This window comes from Plutella xylostella, chromosome 5 (genome assembly GCF_932276165.1).
Source record: "Plutella xylostella chromosome 5, ilPluXylo3.1, whole genome shotgun sequence".
NCBI classification, from domain to species: domain Eukaryota; kingdom Metazoa; phylum Arthropoda; class Insecta; order Lepidoptera; family Plutellidae; genus Plutella; species Plutella xylostella.
Window position 1 is genome coordinate 5,096,158 of NC_063985.1, and position 27,089 is coordinate 5,123,246.

The 27,089-nt window shown below is 38.3% G+C and overlaps 2 protein-coding genes across 4 annotated transcripts in view; both read right to left on the reverse strand.

Annotated features, from left to right (window-relative positions):
* Nucleotides 1-7,702, reverse strand: part of LOC105389289 (adenylyl cyclase-associated protein 1) — a 46,365-nt gene extending 38,663 nt beyond the window's left edge. Inside the window, exon 1 of one of the 2 annotated variants that reach the window (XM_038112602.2) lies at nucleotides 7,555-7,702. The gene's annotated coding sequence lies outside the window, so the exon portion shown is untranslated. Of the gene's footprint in view, nucleotides 1-2,403; nucleotides 2,555-7,554 lie in introns of those variants that run through there. The other variant, XM_038112599.2, reaches the window with a different exon arrangement.
* A 2,390-nt stretch (nucleotides 7,703-10,092) lies between these two features.
* On the reverse strand, nucleotides 10,093-26,740 carry LOC105389287 (nicotinate phosphoribosyltransferase). 2 transcript variants are annotated; one of them, XM_048633108.1, is made up of 11 exons: nucleotides 26,307-26,740; nucleotides 25,963-26,133; nucleotides 25,712-25,838; nucleotides 24,341-24,424; nucleotides 20,837-20,964; nucleotides 19,465-19,924; nucleotides 18,277-18,542; nucleotides 17,636-17,754; nucleotides 16,224-16,385; nucleotides 15,602-15,730; nucleotides 10,093-11,395 (listed from the first exon to the last, which is right to left on the reverse strand). In XM_048633108.1, exons 1-11 carry the CDS (start codon nucleotides 26,377-26,379, stop codon nucleotides 11,318-11,320), a joined length of 1,797 nt encoding a protein of 598 aa, XP_048489065.1. In that variant the 5' UTR covers nucleotides 26,380-26,740; the 3' UTR covers nucleotides 10,093-11,317. The 2 variants fall into 2 exon arrangements, with proteins under 2 accessions (XP_048489065.1, XP_048489066.1); XM_048633109.1 differs by having other exon boundaries at nucleotides 19,612-19,924; nucleotides 26,307-26,737.
* Between the last annotated feature and the right edge of the window lie 349 nt (nucleotides 26,741-27,089).

A 27,089-nucleotide genomic window follows, 5' to 3' on the forward strand; every position in this document is an offset into this window, starting at 1 on the left:
CAAAGGCAAGTGACAATACAAATAATGACATGCTCAACGAAATTATAAGATAGACTTAGGACAACTTAATCCTTGTGAAATTCAGGAGTATTTTTTTTACAACTTGTGCTGAGGGAAAATATATATTTCATAATAATTATAATTGAACGGATTATATTTATGAGTACCGTTTTCAGCTTTACCTATCAGACTTATCTTCCTTTACTTGTAGGGAAAAAGCTAAATAAATATTAGCACTGAGTGGCCCGTTTTACATAAAGTTCAATCTTATAATGACACTTAAATCATGCTTACAAGACTAACTGCCAGTTTCAATAACTATCTATCGATAGCTGTCAATTCATACATTTTTTTAAGAATGCAAATCGTCTTATGAAAGTAACTGTCAGCTATCGATAGATAGAGTATTAAAACTGGCAGTAAGCAACTTCATTGAACCTTACAAAGTCTGAAAATTACCACGAAAAGCCTTTTTATTCGGAATATTTCGGAATATCTATTCTACACTTTTATAACCGTCGATATGGCCGTCCACTACAGTCCCTAGTTTATCTTGAATATTCCATCTACTCAATTTTTGTTTCGCTTTTCGTTCCATAATTTGTTATTGAACTTTCACAAGACCTGAAGGCCTTAGGGGAATACAGTTTTATGAGCCACGGCATCTACCCCTACATGCCTTTGAACTTGTTACTTATAGAGTTACTATATTATTATATTATGTAGGTATAACCTCTACAAGTCTTCACTTATCTACATACTACCATAAATATTCGGACTGTGTGAAGGGGAAAGTTAATGTACGACTACGAGAAATTTTATCCCAAGATAATTTTCTTTTCAATAACTTATGTTAAATCTTATTATCTGAAAGTTACAAAGGTTGTACCTACCTATGTCTTGGGCAGCTGTGCTCAAACTTATTGAGGTGGGCAGAATTTTAATTTAATATTTAATCTGACTTGCTTAAGTATTTTTTACCATCAACAGACTAGAATTTCATGAATGCCGGGTTAAGTTTTATGTTCACGATAAAATACGAGTATTATTGTGGACGAAGGGTGATGAACTGTCGCAGACATTGCAGTTTACGATGTGTTGTAAAGAATAATGGAGTTTCTGCGTAAAAATATTTACTATTAGGTACTTGCAGAATTCAATTACTAGGCGGTTGACCTCTTTCTAGGCCCCATTTCATCAACGCCCTAATGCCCAAAGCAATCTACTTAATTGATAATTAGAGTCAGACGCAATGACGACGTCGTATTTTTTACCCTTATTAGCATTTCCCACATAACGGGCAGATGTGATCTACTGATAATTGCTGTCATGAAAGCTACTCATTAGCAAATTATTTACGTACGACCGCGCTCGGACGTAGGAAGCAGTGTGTTACATGAATATTTATAGCACATCCGTATTCAAAGCTGCATCAGGGTTGGCAATGTGAATTGAAGAGATCTAAATATGAATTGTCGATAACAACATGTTTCGTAGGATACATAACAAGTTTAAACAGCTTTGGTTTCAGAAAAGCTGTTCAAAATAATTAGGATGAAAAAAAAGTTTTTTGATAGGTACCTAAGAACTTAAAATAACCATGAAATATTTTCTGCTTATTATTTACACGGATGATGAAGCCAAGGTTGAAGATAGAATCTATCTTAAATATGATAGATATTATCATCAAATTTAATCCACGGTTACCTTCATGTAATCCTTCTGGTACACAGAGGGTGAAACTTTTGAAATATAATGGTAAGTTGCGTCATTAAATTACAAATAAGCGCCATGACCCGCAGTACTTAGTAACTTACTAACATATCCATAATAAACCCATACAAGAAGCTATTTCCCTACTCAGGAATTTTCTCGAGTAACACAAGATGTTCTTGACCGAGAATCCGGTCGCTCCGCTCCCCCACTAACGAAAACCTTCTCGGTGAGCTAACAACGTCGTCAATTAAGCCTTTCTTTCATTAAAAGCACCGCGAATCTCAAGTGCTTTGCTTAGGTACCAGAAAATCTCCATATAAAAGCTTTTAACTTTTTAAAGTGCGAGGATTATCCGTAAATCTGTGGAACAAATTGGGAGGGGAAACTGGGGACGAGGGTCAAGAAACTGCGAGCTCTAGTTGGATGTGCGCCAATTACATCGATTTTAGGGTGAAGTGCGTTACCACATTAAGTGCACGTTCATGGTTAACATAACAATAAAACAATAACCTTTTCTTTCTGCTGAGGCGGCGCACAACGGCCAATTAAGTGCCATCACTGGATACAAAGTGTTATATCGGCTAAGCTAAATAATGTTGCTTTGAGCCGTGTGACTGAGAAAAAACTTCCTGAAAATAAAAGACAATCGTCGATTCGTTGTGTTCGACCGCGGTAGACCAATCTCACCTGGATCAGCGACGACGGGTCCGAGCGGGTCGAAGCGCACGCGGTGCTCGACGGCGGCGCGCGCGGCGCACACCAGCTCCGAGAAGAACCGGTGCCGCCGCAGCGCCAGCTCGTCGCGCCCCACCGGCGTGGCCGGCGGCTCCCGCGGACCCTCGCCCTCCACCGCCACCCCGCTCTCCTCGAACACGTTCTCGTCGTCAGACAAACACTCCTCCCGAGCCGACGCCTCGCACACCTCGTTGCTGCTCGTGGTAGATTTTAAGATCCCGGTCGACTTGCGACGCACGAACGGACGCACGTCGACGTTCGTTCGAGCCAACTCAACTTCCAGCCGCTCTAGCTCCTCCAAAGTGGCTGAATCCTGTCGGCAGTCGACTGAAAACCGTTTGAAGCTCAGACGCGGCGGCCTCTTAAACTCGACTGAGTACCGCTTTTTCGTCAAGTCCCCTCGACTTATTAGCATGTTTAGATTGTCATCTTCAGCCGGTTCGTCGGTTTTTTCAATAATATCGCTCTCCTCGACGCTGGTGTCGTCTATTGGTGAAAGGTTTTCTTCGAGCGAAGTTGAAGTTTCAACTTTTTCGTCGTCTGTTTCTGTTTGGCCAGGCGCGGCTTGAGGGACCGATTCCGATGATTTATCTCCGGAGGCACCGTTCGATTTACATAATACCGGCTCTGCATCCTTTTGTTCTGCCTTTTCGGGCGAAGTTTCTTTCAGTAAATCCATTTTCTCCGTAGTAGATTTGCTCTTATTAACTTTTTTGTTGGGTCTGGCACAACAACTTTTGAACATAGTTATATTATGTCTACATATATTTTTTTGTTTGTTTCTAACATTAATAATTGTGTAACGTGCAACAGAATTGTAAATATATGTGTTAAAACTTTAAAGGTGTTAACAATGAGTAAGTTTAGTAAGTAGTTGTGGAGGAGTGCGTGCGTTGGGTGCTGCCAGCCGGGCGCGCGGCACCGGGCGACTGCCGCAGGGCGAGGGCGGATGCGCCACCCCGCCCGCCCCCGCCCCCGCGCCCGCCCTGGAGCATCCTGCCCGACTCCGCTCTCCCGAATACGGACCCCACACTGGGTATTGCACAATATAACACGCCCGCACTCATTTTTAATGGTTCCTGCCCACACTTATAAGCACTATTAGAATTTGGAAAAGCTCCTGGTGATGCAGCAGATACAGTTTTTAATCAATCTATTCAATCTTAAGGTATCTTAGTCAATTATGTAAATCATGAAAACGAAAGTTTTGATCCGGAAAAGCTATAAAATTCATTACATATTGCATTCTAAGAATATTTTCTAACGTCGTAATAATAATCTCTTCTTATTTTGTGTTCAACATCATTACGCTTCATTATAATATAATACTATGGCACAGACTATTGGACTTTGGATTTTTCCTAAAGCTACACAATTTGAACACTTCAAACTAAGTAATAGAAAAAAGCCTAACCAATTAGACTTAAAAGCTTGTACAAAACTTTAGTCAGATGAGGACCTTTAAGAAAATCGTGGGAAAATCTAAGTAAAAGAAAAACGGGGGCGTTGAAATTTCCAGCCTTATCAACCTTGAAAGGAATGAACACAGGGACGGAAAATAAAATATATTTCGGTATTCGGTATTTAAATACTTAATTTATATGTATAGTATTATGTATAGTACTTAATTTAAAAACAAAATATTTTTTAGGTAATCTAATCACCCTTGTTATAATCTTATCACCCTTGTAATCCCTATTTGTATTTTTATAGGGCATAGAAATAGTATTATTAAGCTTCATTGGGCAATAGCATGGCAATTAGCAAGCCATTTGCCACTATTCGTTTGCCTAATGCCTATGTTAGGTAGTAATTACTTATCATTACCTCTATGTGTATATCAAACAATAGTATTTAATTTCTAGCATAGGGTCAAGAAGTAAGCACACTCGTGGCGTGATTACCCAAACGTCCTGCAGGAAGTAGGAACACACTCCATTGTTATTGTTAAAAATATCATGACTCATAAATATTAAGATACTAATTAGTTCCACCTGAAAGTTGGCAATCGTGTCTGAATAATTGATATTTGCGCGCCAACCCTTAACTTGGTCTAATTAATTATTATTATTAATGGCAACCGCTTTCGTAACTCAATTAATTAGTGGTTTATGCTGTTCTTGTCTGACATAGATTATATTCGATGTGTGAATTAAAATATTGAAATAACCTAAGAAGGAACGGTTCACATAATAGGTGAATCTTTTGTTTATGAAAAACATTTAAAGATTTCCCCCATCATTAACATTACATTGACAACATTTCAAATAAAATGCTCACCGATTTTATTTTATTTTCGACGAGATATCACAAATTTAGATGACCCGTATTTTTTTATTTCTTAATATTTCTATGTTTTAATATATTTTTTAATTTCAAAGTTCAAAATATTTATAGTATGAGTGACGTCACGTCGAGGCTTTGGATAAAAATATTTTCTTTGCCTGCCTAACGCAACGAAAAAAAAGTTGGATGACATTAACTTTACATGAACAAGGACCAATCAACTTCAACTTTATTTTGTGGCAAGGACCAATCACGAACTTCCGTCATTGACAAGGACACATAAAAGTGACAGACATTTGAGTGATGTTTGTCATTGTCATTGTCAAAGTGACATAACATGTTTTTTTTTTGTTCATGTTTTAGAAGTAAAAGCGCGTTTAATTATTATGCCACATCGTGATGTCACGAATGATAATTTAGATTTTTAGGTTTTTCTCTGAAATAAATCAATAGAAAAATAGGAAACTTTTTTTTTTGTGAATATTAGAGCCATATCTCTAAATGGTTTTCGAATTTCAACTGTATAAAATTTTGAAATGTTGTCAATTATACTTATGTATAATTTGGTAAAAAAACAGTAAACGGTTAAGGTTGCGAGACTTGCGAGGCCATGATAAATTTAGACACAAGTTATAAATTATGGGATTATGAGTGCATTGTCGTAAATCAGTGAAAACAACAATTAAGTAATTAGGATTTCTCACTCAATCACTTTAGGTTACGAAAAAAAATAACTTAGGAGGGATACTGTGGTTCGCAGCTTTGTTACCAAAAAAAGTGAAGTCCATGTTATTATTATGACTATCAAAATCCATAGACATAAAATTTCCGGTGAACCGCCTATTGAATAACCTATCGAGAAGTATCAAAGATGTTTGTCTTTCGCGGATGGGATGGGCAGTTCGGAGCATGCTAATCAGGCACGCGCAAACAGGTATAATTATTTCTTATAAATATCGGCATAGACTCTTGGGATAAAACAAAATAACGATAGGTGCTGGTCACCTAGGGCATTCGTTGTTTTGTACATACGTACATATTTAATGCACTAAATGTATGAAGACCTGTAGGCCATTAGTTATGGAAAATTAAAATACAATATCGCTGACATTAGTGACAAATGTCCCCTACTTATTGGTATCTATACTTTGGGCTTTGTATATGATAGAGAGGTTCACGAGATCTACAAGCCCCGAGTTTCCGGACGAAGTCTGCAGATAATCAGTGCAAGTGGAGCGTGATGGGTTTATCGCGCAAAAATGACTTCATTAGAAGGCGGTAATAAAAACCAACGCCTCTGCCGTTCTACTACTTAGTTCATTTAACAACAATGCAAACCGGGCCTTTTGATTCTTGATACTTTGGTGGTTTTTGAATTTAAAGTCTGAAAAAGATATAAAAAGATTGGTAGGTACTGGTGTAGTTTTTGAGAATGTGCTTTTGTAACAACAAAATTTTTTTTGTAATCAGTCCAGCATCTGTATTTATCCACAGCTGGGTAAGCCTCTCACAAAGAGCGCTCTGTCCTCGGCATTCAGCCACTATCAGCACCTTGTCCTGAAGGCCAGTACTTGGACTTGGACTGTATGAAAACTTGGCATATATTTTTATAACGTTTTGGAACAAGAGCTCATCTGATAGATTCTTTTGTATTAACAAATGCTAAGTTGCAGAAAACAAAATTAATCTAATGTCGGCATTAAATCTATGTCTGTCTCTGTCTGTATACTGTCAAATCAAGACAGCTATACAGTTAAGAAGGGCTACTAAGGGCTGCATTTAACACGTGACAAAAGTTTTGCATCGCAATCACTCACATTGTGCAGCCTCAAGAGTGAGCGCAACGGAGAACATTAGCGTAAAGTCCTGTTCCGTGCAACTCACCAAAAGGACTATATGTGATTTTACTACTGGAAAGAGCAGTGATAGTGTAGCAGATAAGATATTGACTTTAATTCAAGAGATTTTGGGATCAATCCTGCCTACATTGGTAGTAGAATTCATTGGAATTCTTTAGAAATAAGGAATTCACAACCAGGAAATTCCAACATTCTTCTAAAGGTTGGATTCTCGGAACTGTTTGTTCTAGTATCTTACCTCACATAATAAATTCCTGTGATCGAACCCAGTTAGCTTGGATACTAGGACAGATAATTCCAGGTTAGAAGATCAGACTAACCGAATTACACCACATGCTTTTATGGTGAAGGAAAACATTTATATAAAGAGTGAATCCACCAACATGCAGTGGACCAGCATTTTGGGAAACGGTCTGAGCTTAGGAAGACAGTTAAGACCTTAAGGTGATAAGCACAATGGTTCAAGAGAGCAAGGTGCACATACTAACACCCTTACGGAGTACAGAATAGACCACTGAAAGCCAGAAGAGAAAATGAACTCATGCTTTTAATGACAAAATACCATTATTTCTCAAAATTCTGTTTTGACAAATAATTGTATTGTTAATGAGTTCTATATGTAGGTATATTTAGTGATACTTGAATATCTGAGAGTGGAATAAATTAAATTAAGTAAATTAAATTTTATGTTTGTAGTAAGTATTGTTATTCCACCGGTCCACCATAACTGTACATTATTCATCCTGTAATGTTACGCATTCTACTCAATCAGGCCTCGAGTGCAGCCTTTGAAGTGTTTTCTATAATTTAAGATGTATTCGTGGTTTTATAGGTCCTAACAGTGAAACAATCCCAAACGCGTCAGCAATTAATACGATATTTATTGCAGTAATGACTGAACCGGTTACCTCGGTATTATTATTTGTATAATCATTAATAAACATAGGAAAGTACTTACAGTTTATGCTGATTATCTTGTTTATATTGCCGCAATCAATATTATTCACTGAAATTACTGATAAAATTGGTAAAAAGAGTAAAAAATCAGTCTTTGATAAGGTTACTTGTCACTTCCGTTTTCGACTCTTCCGAGATGCCAAAATGCCAACACAACACAGAGTAGGTAGCTGTACCAATATGCAATACACAGATAAAAAAACACTTCATAATCTTAGAATAATGATGGCCTCGATTTAGTTGTTTACTATTGTTTATTATGAATCGCCCATTTATGAAACCGCCGGTATACGAAATGGTTTTCAAGAACGCCGCTGATTTTGTTGTACGTAAGTAGATAGATAGAATATTCTTTATTTCTACACAAGAATAGATTATAGTGATGTAACGAATATTCGCATTCGCATTCGCGAATATTCGCACATTTTTGGATATTCGCATTCGCATTCGCAAAATTTTGTGCGAATGTTTTGCGAATATCAGTACTTATTAGAAAAAAGTATTTTAAAATAAGTAAGGGTAGGTTAACAAAATCAAAATTCATTCGTCTATAACCTTTTATTACAAGTTACCCTCTTAATCACATTACCAGGCTTACTTTATCATTTGGTAATAATTTTTTTTTTTGGGCAATGAAACTTTAGAAATAGTTAATACAATGTGGGCCAAAAGTAATCACCCTATTTGAAGTTGCTCTCATTTGTACAAATGGCCGCCAATTTCAAATTTGTTTTGATATTGGTGGACTAGACAAATGCAGAATACAAATTCAGAAGCCATGAAGTTATATACTCCCCAAGATCGCGGAATAATTGTGTATTCTTATTCAGTTATCGGGAGGCCTTTTTTTCGTTTTATCTGTAATTTTTCCCTGCAAAATCGCCCGATTTTGCCGTTTGAGACGGCTTTTGAGGGGTTTTTTGAAGACCCGTTTATGTGCGTGTGTGTTTATTTATCCGCGAGTGCGAGAATCTCTCGCCCGAAGTTCTCGCTGGAGTGATGAGAAATGCCATAAAAAGAGCCCGTATGGCAATCAATTGTGACGGCGTCCATTTTGCCGATATCATCTTCTAGACTTTACCAATAAAATTGTAAAGGTTCAAATAAACATAATCAAAAAACTGAATCCAGGTTTTTCATTTAGAAAAAAATGAGAGCCAAACAACATCGGATGACTTCTATTGGTCCACCTTGTAGTTTCATAAGACCTAAACATACATTCACGTGCAAAGAAATAGTTCCACTTAAAAAATACAGACACCAAACAGCCCCAATTTTTTGAAACATTTAATAGAACATTTTAATAAAATATCATCGTTTTTAGTTGGTAATATTCTGATTCGTCGTTAAATGAACTTAAAAATTGCAGAAGTCGTCATTATATTTTTTTTTTGCGCTTAGGAGTAATTTGGCGTATTTTGACAGTATAGTGTAAAAGCAAGACATACATTTAAACATTTAAATACGTTTAAATGTTTAGTGTAAATCGTCCTCAGAAACACACTCACAGCCGAAATGGGTCGTAAATGTTACGGAGCTAAATAAAGTTAAAAAAAATTGCGTCTAGTATTGTTTAGTCTGATTCCGAAAGCGCCTAGAACGGACCGTACCTCGTTCAGTACGAGACTGCCACCAAACCATACAAATAACGCCAAATTTGAACGCAAACTGAATATTCGCATTCGCATTCGCGAATGTCAATTTCAGATATTCGCATTCGCATTCGCATTCGCGAATGTCCAAAAGCACACATTCGTTACATCACTAATAGATTATACAAAGCTTAAATATAAACACATACGTACAAAAAAGGCGGTCTTATCACTAAAAGCGATTTTTTCAAGACAATCTTTAGGTGGAAGAATATTTAAGTACTTATTACTCCCATCCCATGGCTATTAATTATTTGTTCTATGTTTGTGGAACTGTTTCTGTTTCTGTGCAATAAAGAGATCTTTATGAATCACGCTATCTCTGCACAAGTTATAAATCGGTCACACTGAAAAATATTATCGATATAAGAGAAAAGCACCGTAAAATGCATTCTTTCCGCTGCTGGCGCGTTGTAGAACGTCAAAGAACAGATTGAAACTTGTGTGTGTTATTGTTATTGAAGATTTTAGAGGTAAGTAGGTACCTGTAAAATCTTATCTCGTACACTCGTATCTTACGTTCCATAAATTCGCATGCATACACTTGTTTAATCTTTCCTATAAGTAGGTACATCATAAAATAACTTTTTTCAAAAAAATATTTTATTTCATAATTCATCTTCTACATAATTGCCTAATTACTTACATAAATATTAGCAGAATGCTGTTTTTTTATTATGCTTAGTTTAAAGGCACACCTATAGATGTATTGCTGCTAAATGTTTCAAACCTTGGGTAAAACAAAAGTATTGCATTCATTTTACTTAATTTATAACCTATTCTAGTAACTTTATAAACTTTATTTTCATAGTAGATAATAATTTTGAATGAACTAATACCATATGAACAAAATTTTACAATAGGTATGTAAATCAAACTTTGGTCGGTTCATCTCTAATACTTTTGATATATAGAGAAAATCTTTAAAATGCTGTAATTATATGATATTAAACATAAATTTGGTATATAAAATCACCATAATAACATTTGTGCCTAAAAATTGTGTTGTACTTTACAATACAAAACATAAGGTATAAAACTTATACATATGTATAAACAGGAATGCTATAAGTACTTCTACAGTAAAAGGTAGGTATAAATACATAGATACAAAAAATAAAGGTGTCATTGCACTAGTGCAATTTTATTACTTACACTTACAATATGCTAGGCCTAAAGGTACTGGTTCTGTGAATCGTTGATAACGAATAATGAAAATGCTATGGCATAAGGTGCAATTTTCATCGGAATCTGATACACAGAATTGCACTTAACCCCTACAGGTTTTTACACGAGTATGATCTAACTAAATTAAAATAACATAATATTTTGATCTCAGTAAAAAATAACCAGCCACAGCACAGTGGCATTATTATACTTATTTTATGTATTGTATACTGTATATTACAAATAGTACACAATTTTATTTGTACATTGTACAATGTTTTCAAGTGTGTATAACTAAATGCATTCTAGTTAATATGAATGTAATAAATTGGTTCAATGCTAAACATCAATTACACATTTAGAAAAACTTCGTTAAAATATCCATTTCGATGTATCAAATAAAACATCGGGTTAAAATCTGTCTATAGATCTGCAAGAACTTAACTTTCATTACTCCAGGTAAAGTATTTTTAAACTTACTAAACATATTTTATATACTAATCAATAGCTTTACATAACGCACAATCTAATTATAGGGGATTATAATACACAACAGCTAAGACACAGATTATTCATAAGCTTACTGTGCAAGGCAACAGATTTAAACCAGAATTCATAAGTTGTTTCGTATGACTAGTATTACTTTTTGACAAACATAATTTTGCTTTTAAAGCTACACCCACCAAGAGTAGGTAATCTATAAGCGAAATAGCTACTTTGTATTTTTTATACATATTGTTTGTTCACATTAACCAACTACATCCATAAGGCTCATCCACCAATTCTTATTTCTAAGTACCTACAGGTTATATAATATTGCTCAGCTGTTATTGAAATACAAGACGATTGTTAAACGTCGAGCTTCACTTCTCATGGATAAATTAAAGATGGCTGCGCTTTCAGCAACATATTAGTTGTTTACAAGACTGCTTTAAATCACGCATTTCATGAAAGTTCTCCGATGGGTGCGTTCTGCAGCCACAGGTCGTGAATGAAGCTGTACAAATCATCGCTTACCGCCACCTGAAAAAAACACAATCAAAATTGGTTCAGCCGTTCTAAATTTACGTCCACATCTCAATAGCCAGGGAGTAAATAAGCCAGGGACTAAAATTTTTGTATGGCTAGAAAAGCTTGTGGTGTGTTTCGCTTTTACCATGCTGTATCATTCAAAAGGTTCAGTATTAGGTACTCAGAATAAAGCCCTGAGGGCCGCAGGTTGGATACGTCCGAGCCCTGGATGTGCCCGAAGAATGGAAATAGGATATCCTGCTAGTACACGGGGACTAAAACAACACTGGCGAAAACTGGATGCGGCTATTACACATCTGCCAAAATTTTACACTCAGTAGACTTTGACAATTACCAGTAATATATAGGGACGCCCTCCTGCCCGCTGGACTGACGACCTTAGGCGGGTGGCGGGTAGTGGTTGGATGAGGAAGGCCGAGGACCGAGTGTTGTGGCGCTCCTTGGGAGAGGCCTATGTCCAGCAGTGGATGATTATGGGCTGATGATGATGACCCAGCGGGCTAACACTCCTTCATCTTGACGATATCATCAATCCCGAAAACTCCGTGATAAGACCATCACTACCGGGATTAACGATGTACAAGGCGCAACAGTGTAATCAGTGCTGGTTCTAAATATAACCACTTATGCGACCATAGCAATCTGGATCTCCACTGATGTCAGAGTCCTATATTTTGATCAAGTGTAATGACGTCAATTTTCTTCTTTTTTTCAATAGAAAAGTAGTTTACCTCGTTTATGATACAGGTTGTTCCAAAAAGGGTATACTAAGCCGAAAGGGGGTGACTCAGGGGGTCATTCTGAACTACGTTTTTTGTTTGAGTTTTGGAAATTCACGAAAAAAAACCTTTTCTATAGAAACGTTGTTGGTCACGTGACTTTTTACTATGGAGGACGATTTTGCGAATTTCCAAAACTCGTAAAACAAAAGTTGTTCAGCATGACCCCGTGAGTCACCGGCTTAGTATATCATTTTTGCAACAGCCTGTATAAATGTTAAGCCCAATCTACGTTATCCTATCCCTTCTTCTTCTTCTTCTTCTTTCGTGTCAGTGAAATGCGATTTTTATATTTGTCCAGACCAAAAAGAAGCAACTTTGATAGCATTCTGGTTGGCCTGGAGTAAGTCTTCCCGTGTGCAGGTGGAAGGGCACAGGGGACAGGAGAGTAAATGCTCCATAGTCTGGGGGGCGGTACCACAGTCGCATAGGTTGGTACCAACGGTATAGCCCCACTTACAGAGATTGTCCTTGCAGCAGCCTACCTCTGCTCGCAACCGATTTAGAGTCTTCCAGATGTGCCAGGGAAGACTGTTACCGGGAGCAAGTTTTTCCTCAAGAGGTAGGAAAGGATCCTGGGGCTGCTTTTCCTCCCAGAGCCTTAGCCTTGCGTTTTGTGGGTTTTCATCCGTTAAGGACACCTCACTATTTAGAAACGCTTTGCGGCTCTTAAGGCGGGAAGGTGCGGCAGTATGTGAGTAAAGTGGGTGTCTGGAGTCGCATTCTTGTTTGGCTTTCTCAACAGAACATGCCACTTTACGCCGTATGCTAGGGGGTGCTATCCCAGCCAGAGAGTAAAGTTTGTGGAGCGGTGTCGGTTTGAGGCATCCCGTAACTATACGAACTGTGTCGTTAAGAGCAACATCTACTTCTCTAACATGCGCGGACCTTGCCCATATGGGGCAGGCATATTCGGCAGCTGAGAAGCAGAGTGCTAAGCTACTTGTTCGTAGAACTTGCGGAGAGGCGCCCCAGCTGGTAGACGTAAGCCGTCGCAGAAGGTTGTTTCGGGAGCTGACTTTCTTCTTGGTGATTTGGCAGTGAGTTTTGTACGTGAGGGATCTATCCAGGGTCACTCCGAGGTATTTTGGTGACGAGCAGTGCTGGATTTTTACCCCTTCCCATGTTATGTCCAGCTCTCGATTTGCCTGGTGGTTGCGTAGGTGGAAAGCACATGACTGAGTTTTTGATGGGTTTGGCCTCAAAGCGTTTTGACTGTAGTAGTCACCCAGCTTCCGCAAAGCTGCAGTCAACGTGCCTTCCACTTCTTCGAACGTAGCTGCCTGCGATGCCAGTGCAAGGTCGTCAGCGTAGAGGAATCGAGCTGTTCCTGCATCGCGGGGCTGGTCGTTGGTATATATGTTAAAAAGAGTTGGCGCCAACACACTTCCCTGAGGCAATCCATTTCTCTGAGAGCGCCATCTACTTTTTTCCGAGTTAATGCAAACTTGGAAACGGCGGTTGTGGAGCATCTCACTTAAAAGTTTGACGAAGTTGTTATCGTTAGTGAGTGCACCGACCTTCACCAGTAGTCTCTTTATATTGACTGTGTCATAGGCGGCTGATAGGTCGACAAACACCACACCAGTCACCTTTCCAGTTTCAAAACCATCCTCAATGGATTGAGTCAAATTTAAGGTCTGACTGGTGCAGGACTTTCCTGGTCTAAAGCCAGCCTGTTCAGGTATAAGTTTTGGCTCTATTTCGCTTGTGAGACGGTTAAGGATGAGCCTTTCGAACAGCTTATATGTATGGCACAGAAGAGATATTGGTCGGTAGCTCTTAGTTTCAGAAGCAGGCTTACCCGGCTTTAAGAGCGCTACAACTTTTGCTTTCCTCCATGGCTTAGGGATTCTTGCCGAATCAGTGCAGTTGTTGCAGAGGGCAAGTAACCAGGACACAGTCCCAGGGCCGAACTCTTTTATTTGCTCCACCATGATGTCGTCGACTCCAGCAGCTTTACCAGTCTTAAGTGATTTTATGACACAAATAATTTCACTGAGCGTAAACGGCTTGCTGATGTTGGTGGAAGGTTCTTCCTGGTTTGCTTGTTTGGGTAGTCTGGGAAGTCTGCATGGTGGTTTGCCATTAAGTATCAGCTGGTGGGCGACTTGGTTTGCGGTAACTTGCCCTGGTTGTGTAGCTGCAGGTGGGTCGTCTGTGAGTTTACGCACCATCGACCACGCTTTCTTGCTATTATGGGTCATGTCGATGTTAGAGACCATGTTCATCCATTTTTGTTGACGGCTGTCACTTAACTTAAGCATGAGCTCCTCTCCGGCAATTATGGTCTCTTCCGAGAAAGGGTCCAGGGCGTAAAGTGACTCATATCTGGAGATTATATCAGCCGCATCGATTGGTAGTCCCGGAATGTATGAGCTGCGGCAACCTCGAGGGATGGTTTTCCGAGATATTGTGCGCACGATATTAAGAAATTGCTCATAGTTTTGAGGAACGGGTGGTAGACTTAAGAGTTGTTCGTCAATACGGGATGAGAATTCACTCCAGTTGGCCTTTGTAAAGTTAAAGCGTCGTCTAAATGGAACTGTTCTCGGTCTAACTACTGCCATGACTTTGCATATAATTGGCCGATGCTGAGTTCTGGGGATGGGATTACCAACAGATTTGGAACACTGGGTGCTGATGTTTGCACTGCTAAAAATCAGGTCGGGGTTGTATCCACGTTTCCAACGCCCGCTATTAAAGGAAGGGGGCAATTTGGCACTGTGGATGAGTTCTAGGCCATTGGATTCTGCCCATTCTTCCACCGCATCCCCATCTGTGTTGTTTTCTGCGTATCCCCAATTGATGCTATGGCTGTTGAAGTCTCCAACAATAATTTTTGTTGGGCTATTGTCGAAATTGTCCGTTGTGTGGAAGTGAAACGGTGTGTGGGGAGGTTTGTAGACTGACGTTACCGTACAGTTGCCCAAGTCAATGGTTAGCGTTTCGATAGATCCTTGGGAGACGGAGGCCGCTGATGAGATCTTGATGTCGGGTTTCGCGAATATTGCACTTCCATGCTTGGCATGAGGGAGCTCAACGGTCAAGTTCATTCCTTGTATATTGGGCCTGGGTTGGCCGATGTCGCGGTGTGTTTCTTGGACGCAGAGAATATCACACTGCGTCTCATCGCACAATTGCGATAAAAGAGCGGATTTATTGCTCGAGAAACCCTCAATGTTAATGGATATTACTGTGAGGGCTGGTTCTGATAAGAACCGTTTGGGTGGCGCTGATAAGTGCCGTTGACGTGGCGCTGAAAAGTGCCTTTTAGGTGGCTCACAATTGAACCGATTCGCATTCATTTCACTGTGGGGAAAGGATTAGCCAATCTTTCGATTGCCCAGGGTGCACCGCGAGGAGGTTCCTTTCATGCACCCCATCCTATCCCTGTGCATGCCATTTCCCTGCTTACCTTGTACGGCGTAGGGTTGAGATTGCGCTTGATGTCCTGTCTCAGAGTTCGCAGAGATTCCTGTACTCTCTGCCTCACTTCGGATAAGGGCTTCAATGGCACTTGAATTTTACCGTCTTTCCAGCACACCTGCAATATAACAAAATAGAAATATAATTCTCAAGAACTTTCATACGTAGTCAAGATACGGCCGATCAAGGTAAAAAAAAATCGTCAATAAAAGCACCCATCAGCACAATAAAAAAGAATAAAAATCTATTCAGAAATTTTGATATCGCGGCGAAATGCGAATAGGTGAAAAGCTACAAGGATTTTTTGATTTCGAGGTATACGACTAACAAATGATTTTATCACATAAAGCCCACAGACACAAACATTAAGTCTGCTGTCAAAACTACTTCTTACATTACATTTTACATCCATCCAGACGTCCCTCAGAAGGGTCAAAGGGTTTTGAGAAGATTTCTCTTTCTAGCTCGATCTTGGGCAGCGTCTGCGAGATACCCACAACTTTTGTCTCATTCTCCACAGAACGTCGCCAGTTTCATTAGTAAACTAGTTCTTAACATAACTAAGTTTAATATGTAAAAATTAAGAATAAAACAATTAAACACCAACATACCCTAAACAAGCTCTCCACCTTGCTCGGTATGACATACGCCCGCTTGGACTCCTGGAAGGGGTGTCGGCACAGCACCTTCTGCCCCACCTGCGGGGGCGTCTCCGAGGACCGCTGGAGCAAGTCGATGAGCGCGTGCCCGTCCGCGCCGAACAGTCGGTAGGCCTAAGAGACGAGTGTCAAATGTGGTGATTAAGATTTTAGGATTTGTGATGGTGGTAATGAAAATGGATTTATTGGGCTCTAGATTTTTTGCAGAAGGAGAAAGTCGTTGTTCCGTAATATAAGAGAATGGACGGGAGTGGCCAGAGTAGAACGTAAGGAATATGCAGAGCTGACCGCCAAACTCCAGTAGTGGAGAGGCACTAGAAGAAAAGGAAAAAGATTTTTTGCACTATGACATTTATTTTTTCTTGTAGTTTGCTGCATGGGTGTGGCTCATGGAGTCATTGCCCAGATAACCTATGTAGTTAATTGGTAACGGAATAAGACTATGCGCATTAGTCACTGGAACGATTGCTTTATCATAATGGTTTATTAACGTGTAGTTATACGGTGCAGTACGAACGGCAAATTCCACATACGTTTTATCTAAATTATAACTCGTATAGAGATAAGGTAGAAATTAAAGAAAATTCACTTATATCTAATTATACATAAGCATTAATTAATTTAAATTGTGGCTTATCCTGAAGTAATATGTACATTTGCATACAATTTCATTTTATCATTAATTATATGCAGCTGAAACTAAACATTGTAACTAAACTTATTTATGTTCGGTTATGCTATGCTATGCTAATAGCTGAAAATAATAATTAGCCATGGGGCGGCAATCCTGAGATATAATTAAAATACCAGATAAAAAGGTTGACGTCGCTTATAATTTGTACATTGACCGATATAAATAGATATAAGAAAATACATAATAAAATTATCAGCTCATTACGTACCAATACCAACACATATCGCATTGATAAGATAGATTTATCTAAATTCATAACAACGCAAATTACAATCATAAACGTATGTGCACAAGGAAGGCTTTTGAACCATAATAATATGTAGGAACTGTTCTTGATTCATTTTATATCACAGTACATTATTCATTTCTTATAAGTGAGTGGCCTCGATACCGCAGGAGATAAAATAATCTTTAACGGCGACTGCTTTTTCATTTGTTTTTACATTGTAGAAACTAAGCCCGATTGACATTCTGATTTCATTTTCGGGCTTAGTGCTGTACACATAGGTTTCGGCTTAGTATAGAGTGAGAGACTCCGATCCCACAAACAACCTGTATATAAACAGTTTTGTGGGACATTGACTGTAAAACCAAAATAAAATATGTACCTACACATTAATAAATAAATACTTAAATACCCTTTTTGTAACACTCTGTATAAAAAGCTTACCTCTTTGTGGCCGGGGATGGTGACCTTGCCGACATCCTGGCTGAGCTTGATGCGCGGTTGCCCGTTGATCTCCACGAGCTTGTAGACGCAACCCAGCGCCGGCTGTCTTTGACATGTCACTGGAAAAAATATAGTTCAATTTTAAATAATATTTCCGGAAACCTCGATGTATTAGAAATATTACCTATCCTCCTTCTTACAGTGTCGTGAACGACACCAGAGCTAGACTACCTAACAGAGTACCTATCGTGAAACTAGGCCTAAGGTTTGTCATCGTCGTAGAGGATTAGCAGTCAGATTAGTGCAGTGACTGACTTCCCTTCAGTGGACGCACACAAGGAACAGTTTATACAACACTCCTTCCGTGAAGCGGGTCATTATAAAATCACCTTTACTTATTATATATCCTACAATCTTGAAATGAGAATCAGAATCGCGAGATTAGAACACAGGTAGGTAATTAGTTATCAAAGATAAAAGTTTTAGAGTAAGCATGACTCAATAGGCGTAATAGATTAAAATCTGATAACTGTTTCTAATAGTGTAAAAAGTCCTTGAAGACACATTTAATTTTTCACTATACAGGGTTTCATATATTATCATATACGTATATGAGTGACCTACGAGTTTAGCCTACTTACCTAAATGAGTGCCGATTCCGAAGCAATCAATCTTGTGTCCTTGCTCGTTTAGGCTCAATATTGTTTCTTCATTGATATCATTTGAGGCCACAATCGTCAGTGTATTAAACCAGGGCAGATCGAATGCTTGGCCGACTTGTTCAAATGTCTCTCTGGCCAGCACTGACAGATAGGCCAAGTCGCCACTGTCTATGCGGATACCCACAGCTCGGTATCCGCAGTCATTCAGGGCTAAAGCCACAGCGCAGAAGTTGAGAAGCCCGCTCCTGTTGAATAACTTATTTATGCTTTCGCTGCTATGGTGGAAATTAAGGCAGTAGGGTCACTTTAGCTTTACGAAAACGATATGACTGTGAGATGGTGTATGTAATGCATCGCGCTGTGGTAGAGCCGACAACAGCGCTCCGCTATATTGTTTTCGCAAACGTAGAGTGACCCTTATGGATCTCCAAAACAGTCTGGTAATCCAGCGGCTAATGTGGTAGTTTATTGTAATTGAGTACAGATTACTAGAGGCTTTAAACATAGGCACTTATTTTCGTACAGTCCTAGTGCTACGTGAGTGCAGTGCTTACTGATTACCACTGTAAGTGATGACGTGCCTTAATCCATATTACAATATAAAAATGCTACGAGAATATTAAATCTATTCAACAAGCGTAGAAGCCAAAATAAAATATTGTCTTCTACATAGACGTAAAATAGTGAGTTGATGGAATTACATGCAAATAAGGGTCGCTTTGTTACGGTGCGGTGCGTATCCCAATACAATGCAACTGTGCCCAATGACTAGATCCTCGGACAGCACGACACACTGAAGCAAAATGTGAGCTCGGTCGGGCCGCGGCCCTTGTATTTACACGGGGTCTTTGGTGAAGCGCCGTCCTCTTACGCTTCACTGGAAAAGCTAAAACAAAATATAAAAAAATACTACTTCTAGAAGTTGTCGTAAATGTTATTTCCAGGATGTGTAACCATCTTTGTTAGGATCGTGCATTTATTGTAAGTTAATCCCGCCCGATGTGTTCATGCCTAACAATGACAACATGTAATGAGTGATGCCTGGACGCAGCCAGCTTGTAATAAATAAATATAATCAAAAAGACGTAAGACATAAACGTACAACGCAAAACAACGATACAAAGTTTATCAGACACCATAGAAATGTCAATGTGTATTCATTTTTACCTCAGTGTGCGTTCGACCGTGCTACATCCATATGTACTATGTATACTCGGTGAGTTGGGTCTAGAGCCATTGGTCCCACAGTTGCTATTGTAGCCGGTACTATCCGGGGGCGCCTGGTGTCGTGTGGTTAAGCCTTGAAAATTGTACCTCTTGACATCGTACGTGTCGACGAGGGCCAAGAATCCGGTGGGGAAGGCTATGGCATACGATATGAGTGCGGCGAGTTCGCCGTCGCTGGCCTCGTCGGTGGAGATGTCGATGACGGCGGAGACGCGGCGGCGCCAGGCGGCGGCGAGCGCGGGGAGGTCGCGGGGCGCGCGGGTGGTGGCGTGCGGCAGGCGCCCGCAGCCCGCGTCCGCCAGGCTGCTGAATGACGTCACGAACGAGTGCGCGTGCGTGCCCTTCACGGGGATGTCGAACATCTTGCCGGCGAGCACGTTGCTCGTGCCGTCGAACCCGCCTGCAATCACAGTGCCACTTCAGTATTTTCAACGAGGCTCTTATAGCGGCATGTCACTAATGTTTTCACGGCACGTTAATAATGTTTTACCTAAAGGTGGAAACTTGTTAGAACTATGTTATCTTTAGTTTATTTTTAGATTATTATATTTACTTAGTTAAGTTTTCCTAAAAAAATTAAATAAAAATAAAATAAAAAATGTCGGTGTCAAAAACATGGGCTAGACTGGCGGTAGTCACCGCGGTAAAAAGAAAAACAGTAGCTAGACTAGGGTTAGTGGCCATGGTGAAAGGATTGGCCAGTCACATAAGCGCCAGACCAGGGTACTCACTACACGAGGAGGCTCCTTTAGTGCAAGCCAATATTATAGTTTGCTCGGCAGATTTCTGGACTGTATTTCTGGACAGATTGATGTCTGTAAGCTATGTACTAATGAATCTGATGATGTAATAGGATAAATATATAAAGGAACTTCAGTAAAATTAATTTATTAAATTCTATTATGTAGGTGAAACGTTAGTCTGTAAACCATTGGATTACCTACAATACGCCAAAGAATTAAAGGCATTTTGGAAACTATTCCAGTTGCCAATTTCTAAACTTTTAACAAAAGCGGCATACCAGACATAACCCATAAAGTGGTAGCATCGAACAAGTTTGGCACGCGCCCTAACTTGAACAATGTTCAAGGGCAAGGTTCAGCTTGCATGATTAAACAGATTATGTACTGGAAGTTGTCGCTATTGGAGCTGGTGAGCCGGGCCGTGCCGCGCCGTGCCAGCCTCCCCGGCAACACGCAACTCAATCAATAGCCTGCACAAAGCCAACTTAATTTTCACCACCACAAATTACACGGTTGAAAACTCCATTAATCTTGCAGCATAAAAGATGGTATGGTAAAGGAATACGTACCGATGTAAGCGTATTTGGAGGCCGACAGCCCCCCGTCCGGACCTTGGGCTCGTCGCAAGCCGAATTCTAACAAAGAAACGTTCTTCCCAGCCACCATCCTGTACCGCGCCGCGTTTGTAGCCATCAAACTGCGGAACAAGGAAGAAAGGTTTCATTACATTAACGTGAATTAATGAGGTAATAAAATATGGTTTTGGTTGTCACGAGTTGGTTTGTTTGACCTTAACCCAGTAAAAAGTTTGGCGGTTATAGGAAGTTATAGGTATTAGGTACACATGCAATTTATTTTTGTTGCAGCAATATCTGTTACAGATACACTATAGTTAGGGATTTCCATTGATTGGTTCAACTCTTATACAAGAACAATCGATATGAACGACCTTGACATTGGTATTTGGCTTCATGGAAGTAGTGTTTGCAGATAGGTACATAAAATATGTATAAAGCAAAGGTGTTTGCTTCTTAGCCAACAGGACGACTACAGTAATATTCATTATTTTAAGCTTTTCTTCATAACAGTAACGAATCGTAAGATGATAGACCTACAAACATAAATATAACTCTAGAAACTGCCGATTCAATAACAAAGAAAGATAATGTAATTGCCCGTATCACAGTTCAGGTAAATATTTTCCTAGAAAATATAAAACTGAAAGACAAGAGAATAATGTAAAGCCATAAAATGTAACAACCTAACAAATAGATCTAAAAGTTTTCCTGAGTCACGCTAAACACTAACTTACAAAAATGTATCTCACTGCCATGAAATAGACGTAGGTACAAGAAACCAAATAAAATATAGAAAAATATAGGCAGACGTTTTTATCACCAAATGTGTTTGAATTTATTCGTTTCCTCACGAAACGCACACCATAAAATCGTTTTCATCGTGCCATCTTTTACTAGTACAGTCACGGTTTAACTATCACTTTTTTAAGCTTGTTTATATGTAGGTATACAGGGTGTCCCAAAAGTCAACGTCATCACTTAAAGGGATGATAGGTCAGCTCATGAGAGGCCAGAATATCACAATATGACCTTAGTAAAAACTCGATAATTTTCGAGATATTGACACTTTTATAAATTACTACACTAGGATGCCATGATTTGATGGTACACAAATATGATAGTAAGTACTTACTATTTCACGGGTTGAGATGTTACTAGGGTTTTTTTGTGTCGAAAAGTACCTAAGTACTTGTTGACGGAAGTAATAACAATATAGTAGGTATTTGTGTATTTAAAACTAAACATAGTTAAAATGAGTTGTTATTAAATATACTTAAGCCTTGAACCAATACCGATAGTACGAAGTAGGTAAGGAGTTGGTTGGTATAAAATCATCTTTTAAATGTACTTACGAATTCATTTAACGACGATCAAAAATCTTAGGTTTTGATTTTAGATGAAAAATTACAGACATTCACGTATATGTTTGATTAAGGGGTTAACACATTGATGGACACTAGATTAACGGTGAAACTCATAAAAACGCACAACATTTTTGTATGGGAGTTGAGTGATGATCTGCTGGTGCACATGCCGGCACACTGCCTAGGCGCAGTAAAGAAAACACGACGTCGGTGACCGTTGTGTGCGTATGAGTGCACACTTTTTTCTGTATGAAAACTTATTGTTGTGTGAAAAAAAGGTACTCTGGGTGCACATATAACTTTGAAATCCTGTCAAATAAAGCACAACAAGATGGTCTTCATACAAACTCTAGGTAAAACAGGACTGCAATGACCGTTGTTGAAATAATTAGAAAAAGAGAGGGGACTGCATTCGACGTTGTGATTTTTTTCTAAAAGTGTGGAGGACGTCAAATGCAGTCAGTGTCCGTCAGTGGGTTAAAATAAAAATTTGATTGTCTTTTTATAAAAAAAATCCTTTCACAGTCTACATCTTATCCCAGAATTCCTATGTTGTTATTATGTAGTTGTTTCTTAGCCGGCTGGCAGGGTGGGGCAGTGTTGGAGAGACATGTCTATAATTTATTTATATTAATAGGTATTATACTAGTCATGATAAAACTGGATGGCATAGGAACGAACCGTAATTAGCAGGTCTAGTCAAGCCTGACTTACAACTACCAATTCTGATAAAGGATGCAATCATTAAGTAAACTCCGATGATAACACTTCAGATAAATCAAATATGTAGGGGAGACCGGGGACAAAAGTAACAGTTTGCATTTTCTGTCTGATTTCTCGTTATTAATAACATTTACGATAAAATAAATATAGTCACATAAAACTTTCGTATATAGTCTACAAATATCCATTATTACTTTACTTAATATATCTCGAATTTTAGTATTTCTAAGGCCTCAAAAAAAAAAGGGAAATCGTTACTTTCGACCCCATGGTCAGGACGAAAGTAACAAGGCATGGGTCGAAAGTAACAACCCATAAATTCTGCTTAATGTTATAAATACGATTCAAAAGAAAGAACAAAAAAAACAATCAAATTATTTAGTTAAGAAAACTTCTTAAAAAACTATCGAAACTAAAAAAACTTATGACTTATTGACCAAACAAAAAAAAACTTCTTAATATAAACTGTAAATGAGATCCATCATTTAAACTGACTAACTGATAAGAAGTTGTTTTATTTGTGCCATAATATACAATATTATGATACAAATATCTAATCAAAACAACAAAAAATAAAAATTTGTAATGTGACATGGCAAACTTACGTAAGTAATTTGTTACTTTTGTCCTGCCGCGAGCTGTTACTTTTGTACCCATCCCCATTTTTGAAATATTAGGCGACATAACTTTAAAACAGCACGTGTTATTCGAAAACTATTTATGACATGCTACAGACAATCTTATAATGAATCAATGAACAAATAGTCATATGGTTCTTGGCATCTTAATTCTACGTAAACACTAAATGAATAAACACCAAAAAACTTACTTTTGGTGTGTAAAATCACGAAATGCTCACTAAAACAACCTTGCACCGCGGCACGGGCGCGGAAAATTATATCATGCGCGGGGGGCATCGCATGCTGACTACCAGCTGTAGCTTGGGACGTTAAGGCTATTGGGGAAGTCCACAGAGTCTTTGTTACTTTCTACCCGCTGTTACTTTTGTCCCCGGTCTCCCTTAAGTGTTATAGCTACTATCATGTACGTAATTTGCATGTAATTGAATAGGTTACTACTATTTGTGTGGTAAAAATATAGGTATTAAGTACCTATATAGTTAAACATTAGTTTTTTTAGAACTATACTAACTTAATTCATAAAGTTTTATATACATACAAAATACAGTAAGTGTAGTGAATCTAAAGTAGCGTATGCAACAAAAACCGTCATTTTATTAGCTCCAGACAATTATTTATCATTGAAGGTATTATTCATGACATCATGTCTCAATGTAAACGAAATTTACATTGTAGAATAATTACTCGTTGTTTATAAGTTTATGTATGAATAGCTTAGTGCTATCTACCTATAGCTAAAACACCTCATGATTGTAGTCGGTACTCACCTTGCGAAGTTAACGAGGGTCAATAGGGTCGTCTCGAGAAGTTGTGTGATGATTAGTGGTCCCTCCACTCGTAGTAAAGGCACTCTGAAAAATTATAACTAAATTAGGACTTGTCTGCTGTGGCTTTGGTCCCCATACATAGTCACCAATAAACATAATATTTTTATGTATACAGTCGTTTAGATAAGGGGCCGTCCATTAATCACGTGAGGCTCAAAGGGGGGGGGGAGGGGGTACTGAAAACCTCACGAAACATCACGAGGGGGGAGGGGGGGTTCTCGTTAGACATCACGTGTATTAATTTTTTGTCAAAAATTAGGTATTTCTGAACCGATATTTTGGACGGCGCAAAAATTTTAACGATTTGTAGTATGACCTATATTTTTTCTAGTCAAAAATTGCCTTTACATAGACTTCCAAAAAAATACACGTGATCCAAGGGGGGGGAGGGGGTGTTGGTCCCAAACCTCACCAAATATCACCAGGGGGGAGGGGGGGGTCAAAAAATGAGAAAAACGACCTCACGTGATTAATGGACGGCCCCTAAGTAGGACCTAGGTACATACAACTCAGATTGTCCCACTAGCCTGGGTCAACATGAAACAGTCAATGTGCTATATTTTTCCGCCCCCTATTAGGTGGTTAGTACACTAAATAATGTGAGGATAATTTACCTTACTTATCTGTTTATTCCTAAGAAATTATTTCAAAAAATATAATATAATATATTTTTTTATAGAAATTTAAAAAATATGATGCTTTGTAGTGATGGTGGGATGCCTGAATGTGTTTTTATCTGTGATAAAAATACACATTTTATAATATAAAAAATATTTGTAAGTTGCTTTTATACACGAAAATAAGCCTGCTGTTTCATAATGATAAGCATTCTATTGAGGTACTTAGAACACTTAGATAATTCTGAGTTATTACACCCTTAAAATTGGTTTTAGTTGTTAAGTTCCTTTTAAATTGTAAGCATTAAACATTCAAATAAGAGATTTTGAAGAATATTCTGTAAGTCGTGAATCAAACATTTGAGGCAAGCAAGTAGAAAATGTAAGCAGTTATGTATAAATTTGAAAGAATACAGGAAAATCCTTTTTTAACCTACTTTGAAAAAAGGAGGAGATTCCCAATTTGTCTGTATGTATGTTTTTTGATGTAAAATGAACCAATTCTGTTTTTTAAACTGTATATTGCAAGCCAGGAGTAAAAAAAATGTTATTGCATGGTTTAAAATAATAAGAAAAATTTCAATCTAAACTTCTTAGGTACCAATTTTGTTAATATAAAAATCCACTTTTATACTTTTGAGTCAAATAAGATTAATTACCAAGGTTTTTACAGTAAGTATGTGTTTGAACTCACCTGGGAAACACAACAGAGCCTTCCTCAATGGCACTCAGTTTCACATCTCGGCAGGTCAAATCTTTCAAGTAGGCAAAGAATTCCGGCTCAATGTTATCTGGCAAAGTTTGCCTCAAATACTCAATATCTGAAACCATTACATTCAAGATGATAAATAATAAACATTTTGATGACATTTAATTCATTATGTATTATTTTTCATATACACAGTATGATACTATAATAATTTACTGAGTTTTCGTTATACTTACCACTATCTGAGTAATGAAAATTTTCCAAAAACTTGAGGCACTCTTCAAGGCCGGCAAATATTGTAAATTCTCCATGGAATGGATTGGTACGAAAGAATAAATCAAATACCGCTACATCATCAACTTTTCCCGATTTCCAATAAGCATAGGCCATAGTTATTTGATACAAATCTGCAATGAATAAAGGAAATAAGCAGTCATATTTTATGGAATAAATCTGTAAAATTTGTTAGATAACCTTTAAATTAAGTTACAATAGTATAGCACAGTTTACAACATCATTAGTGATAAAGTTCAAGTTTGAAAGTAATCTACAAATTCAAAATTCGCTCCAAATTTCTTACCTGTAAGCAAAGGTTGGACAATCCCATTTTGCCGAGCCATCTTTCTGTTATTGGATATTTCTTCGCTAGACATCTTCGGTACAGGCACAAAACTTTTCGGAGTAGCAATTACTGACGTGAGGTTTGTCTGCTATCTGTTGTGCGACTAAAGAAAATAATTTCATCGTGATGTGATCAGCCGCGAGTGCTTATCAGCGCGCCAAACAAACACCTTGATATTTGACGGGAATTCTTAACGCATGCGCATTTCTATTTCATATTGACCACAACAATAGAGGTCAAATTTGAAGGTCGACATCAACACTATCCAACTATCAAAAGTTCTCAATCAGAATCAGAAGCACTCAGAAGCTTATAAAAAAAGGAGACAGCTAATTTAAAATTAAATTAATACATTTGCAACTCGAAATCGCAAATAATTTTGCATTAGAAAATGAAAATAAAACACGAAATTCTTTTAAATGTCAAAGGCCTCGCCCAACCCATTCAAAAGTAAAATTTGAAACGCAGGTGTGTTGACAGGGTCTCAGAATAATAACTAGTACCTACCATTTTTATATACAGTGCTACAAACTTCTGTTTCGGTGAGATTATTTTTGTTTTAGATGTCTTATTTGATGAAAATTTACTATTAAATATTTAGTATTTTAACTAACTTTGCAACGGAAACAAGGGCCAATACCACAAAAAGTTTATTATAGCAGGCTACTAGTTGAAAAAATATATACCTACTCTCGCATGTTTTACCCGTTGCAAAGCTAGCATTGTCGGTGTATATGACCT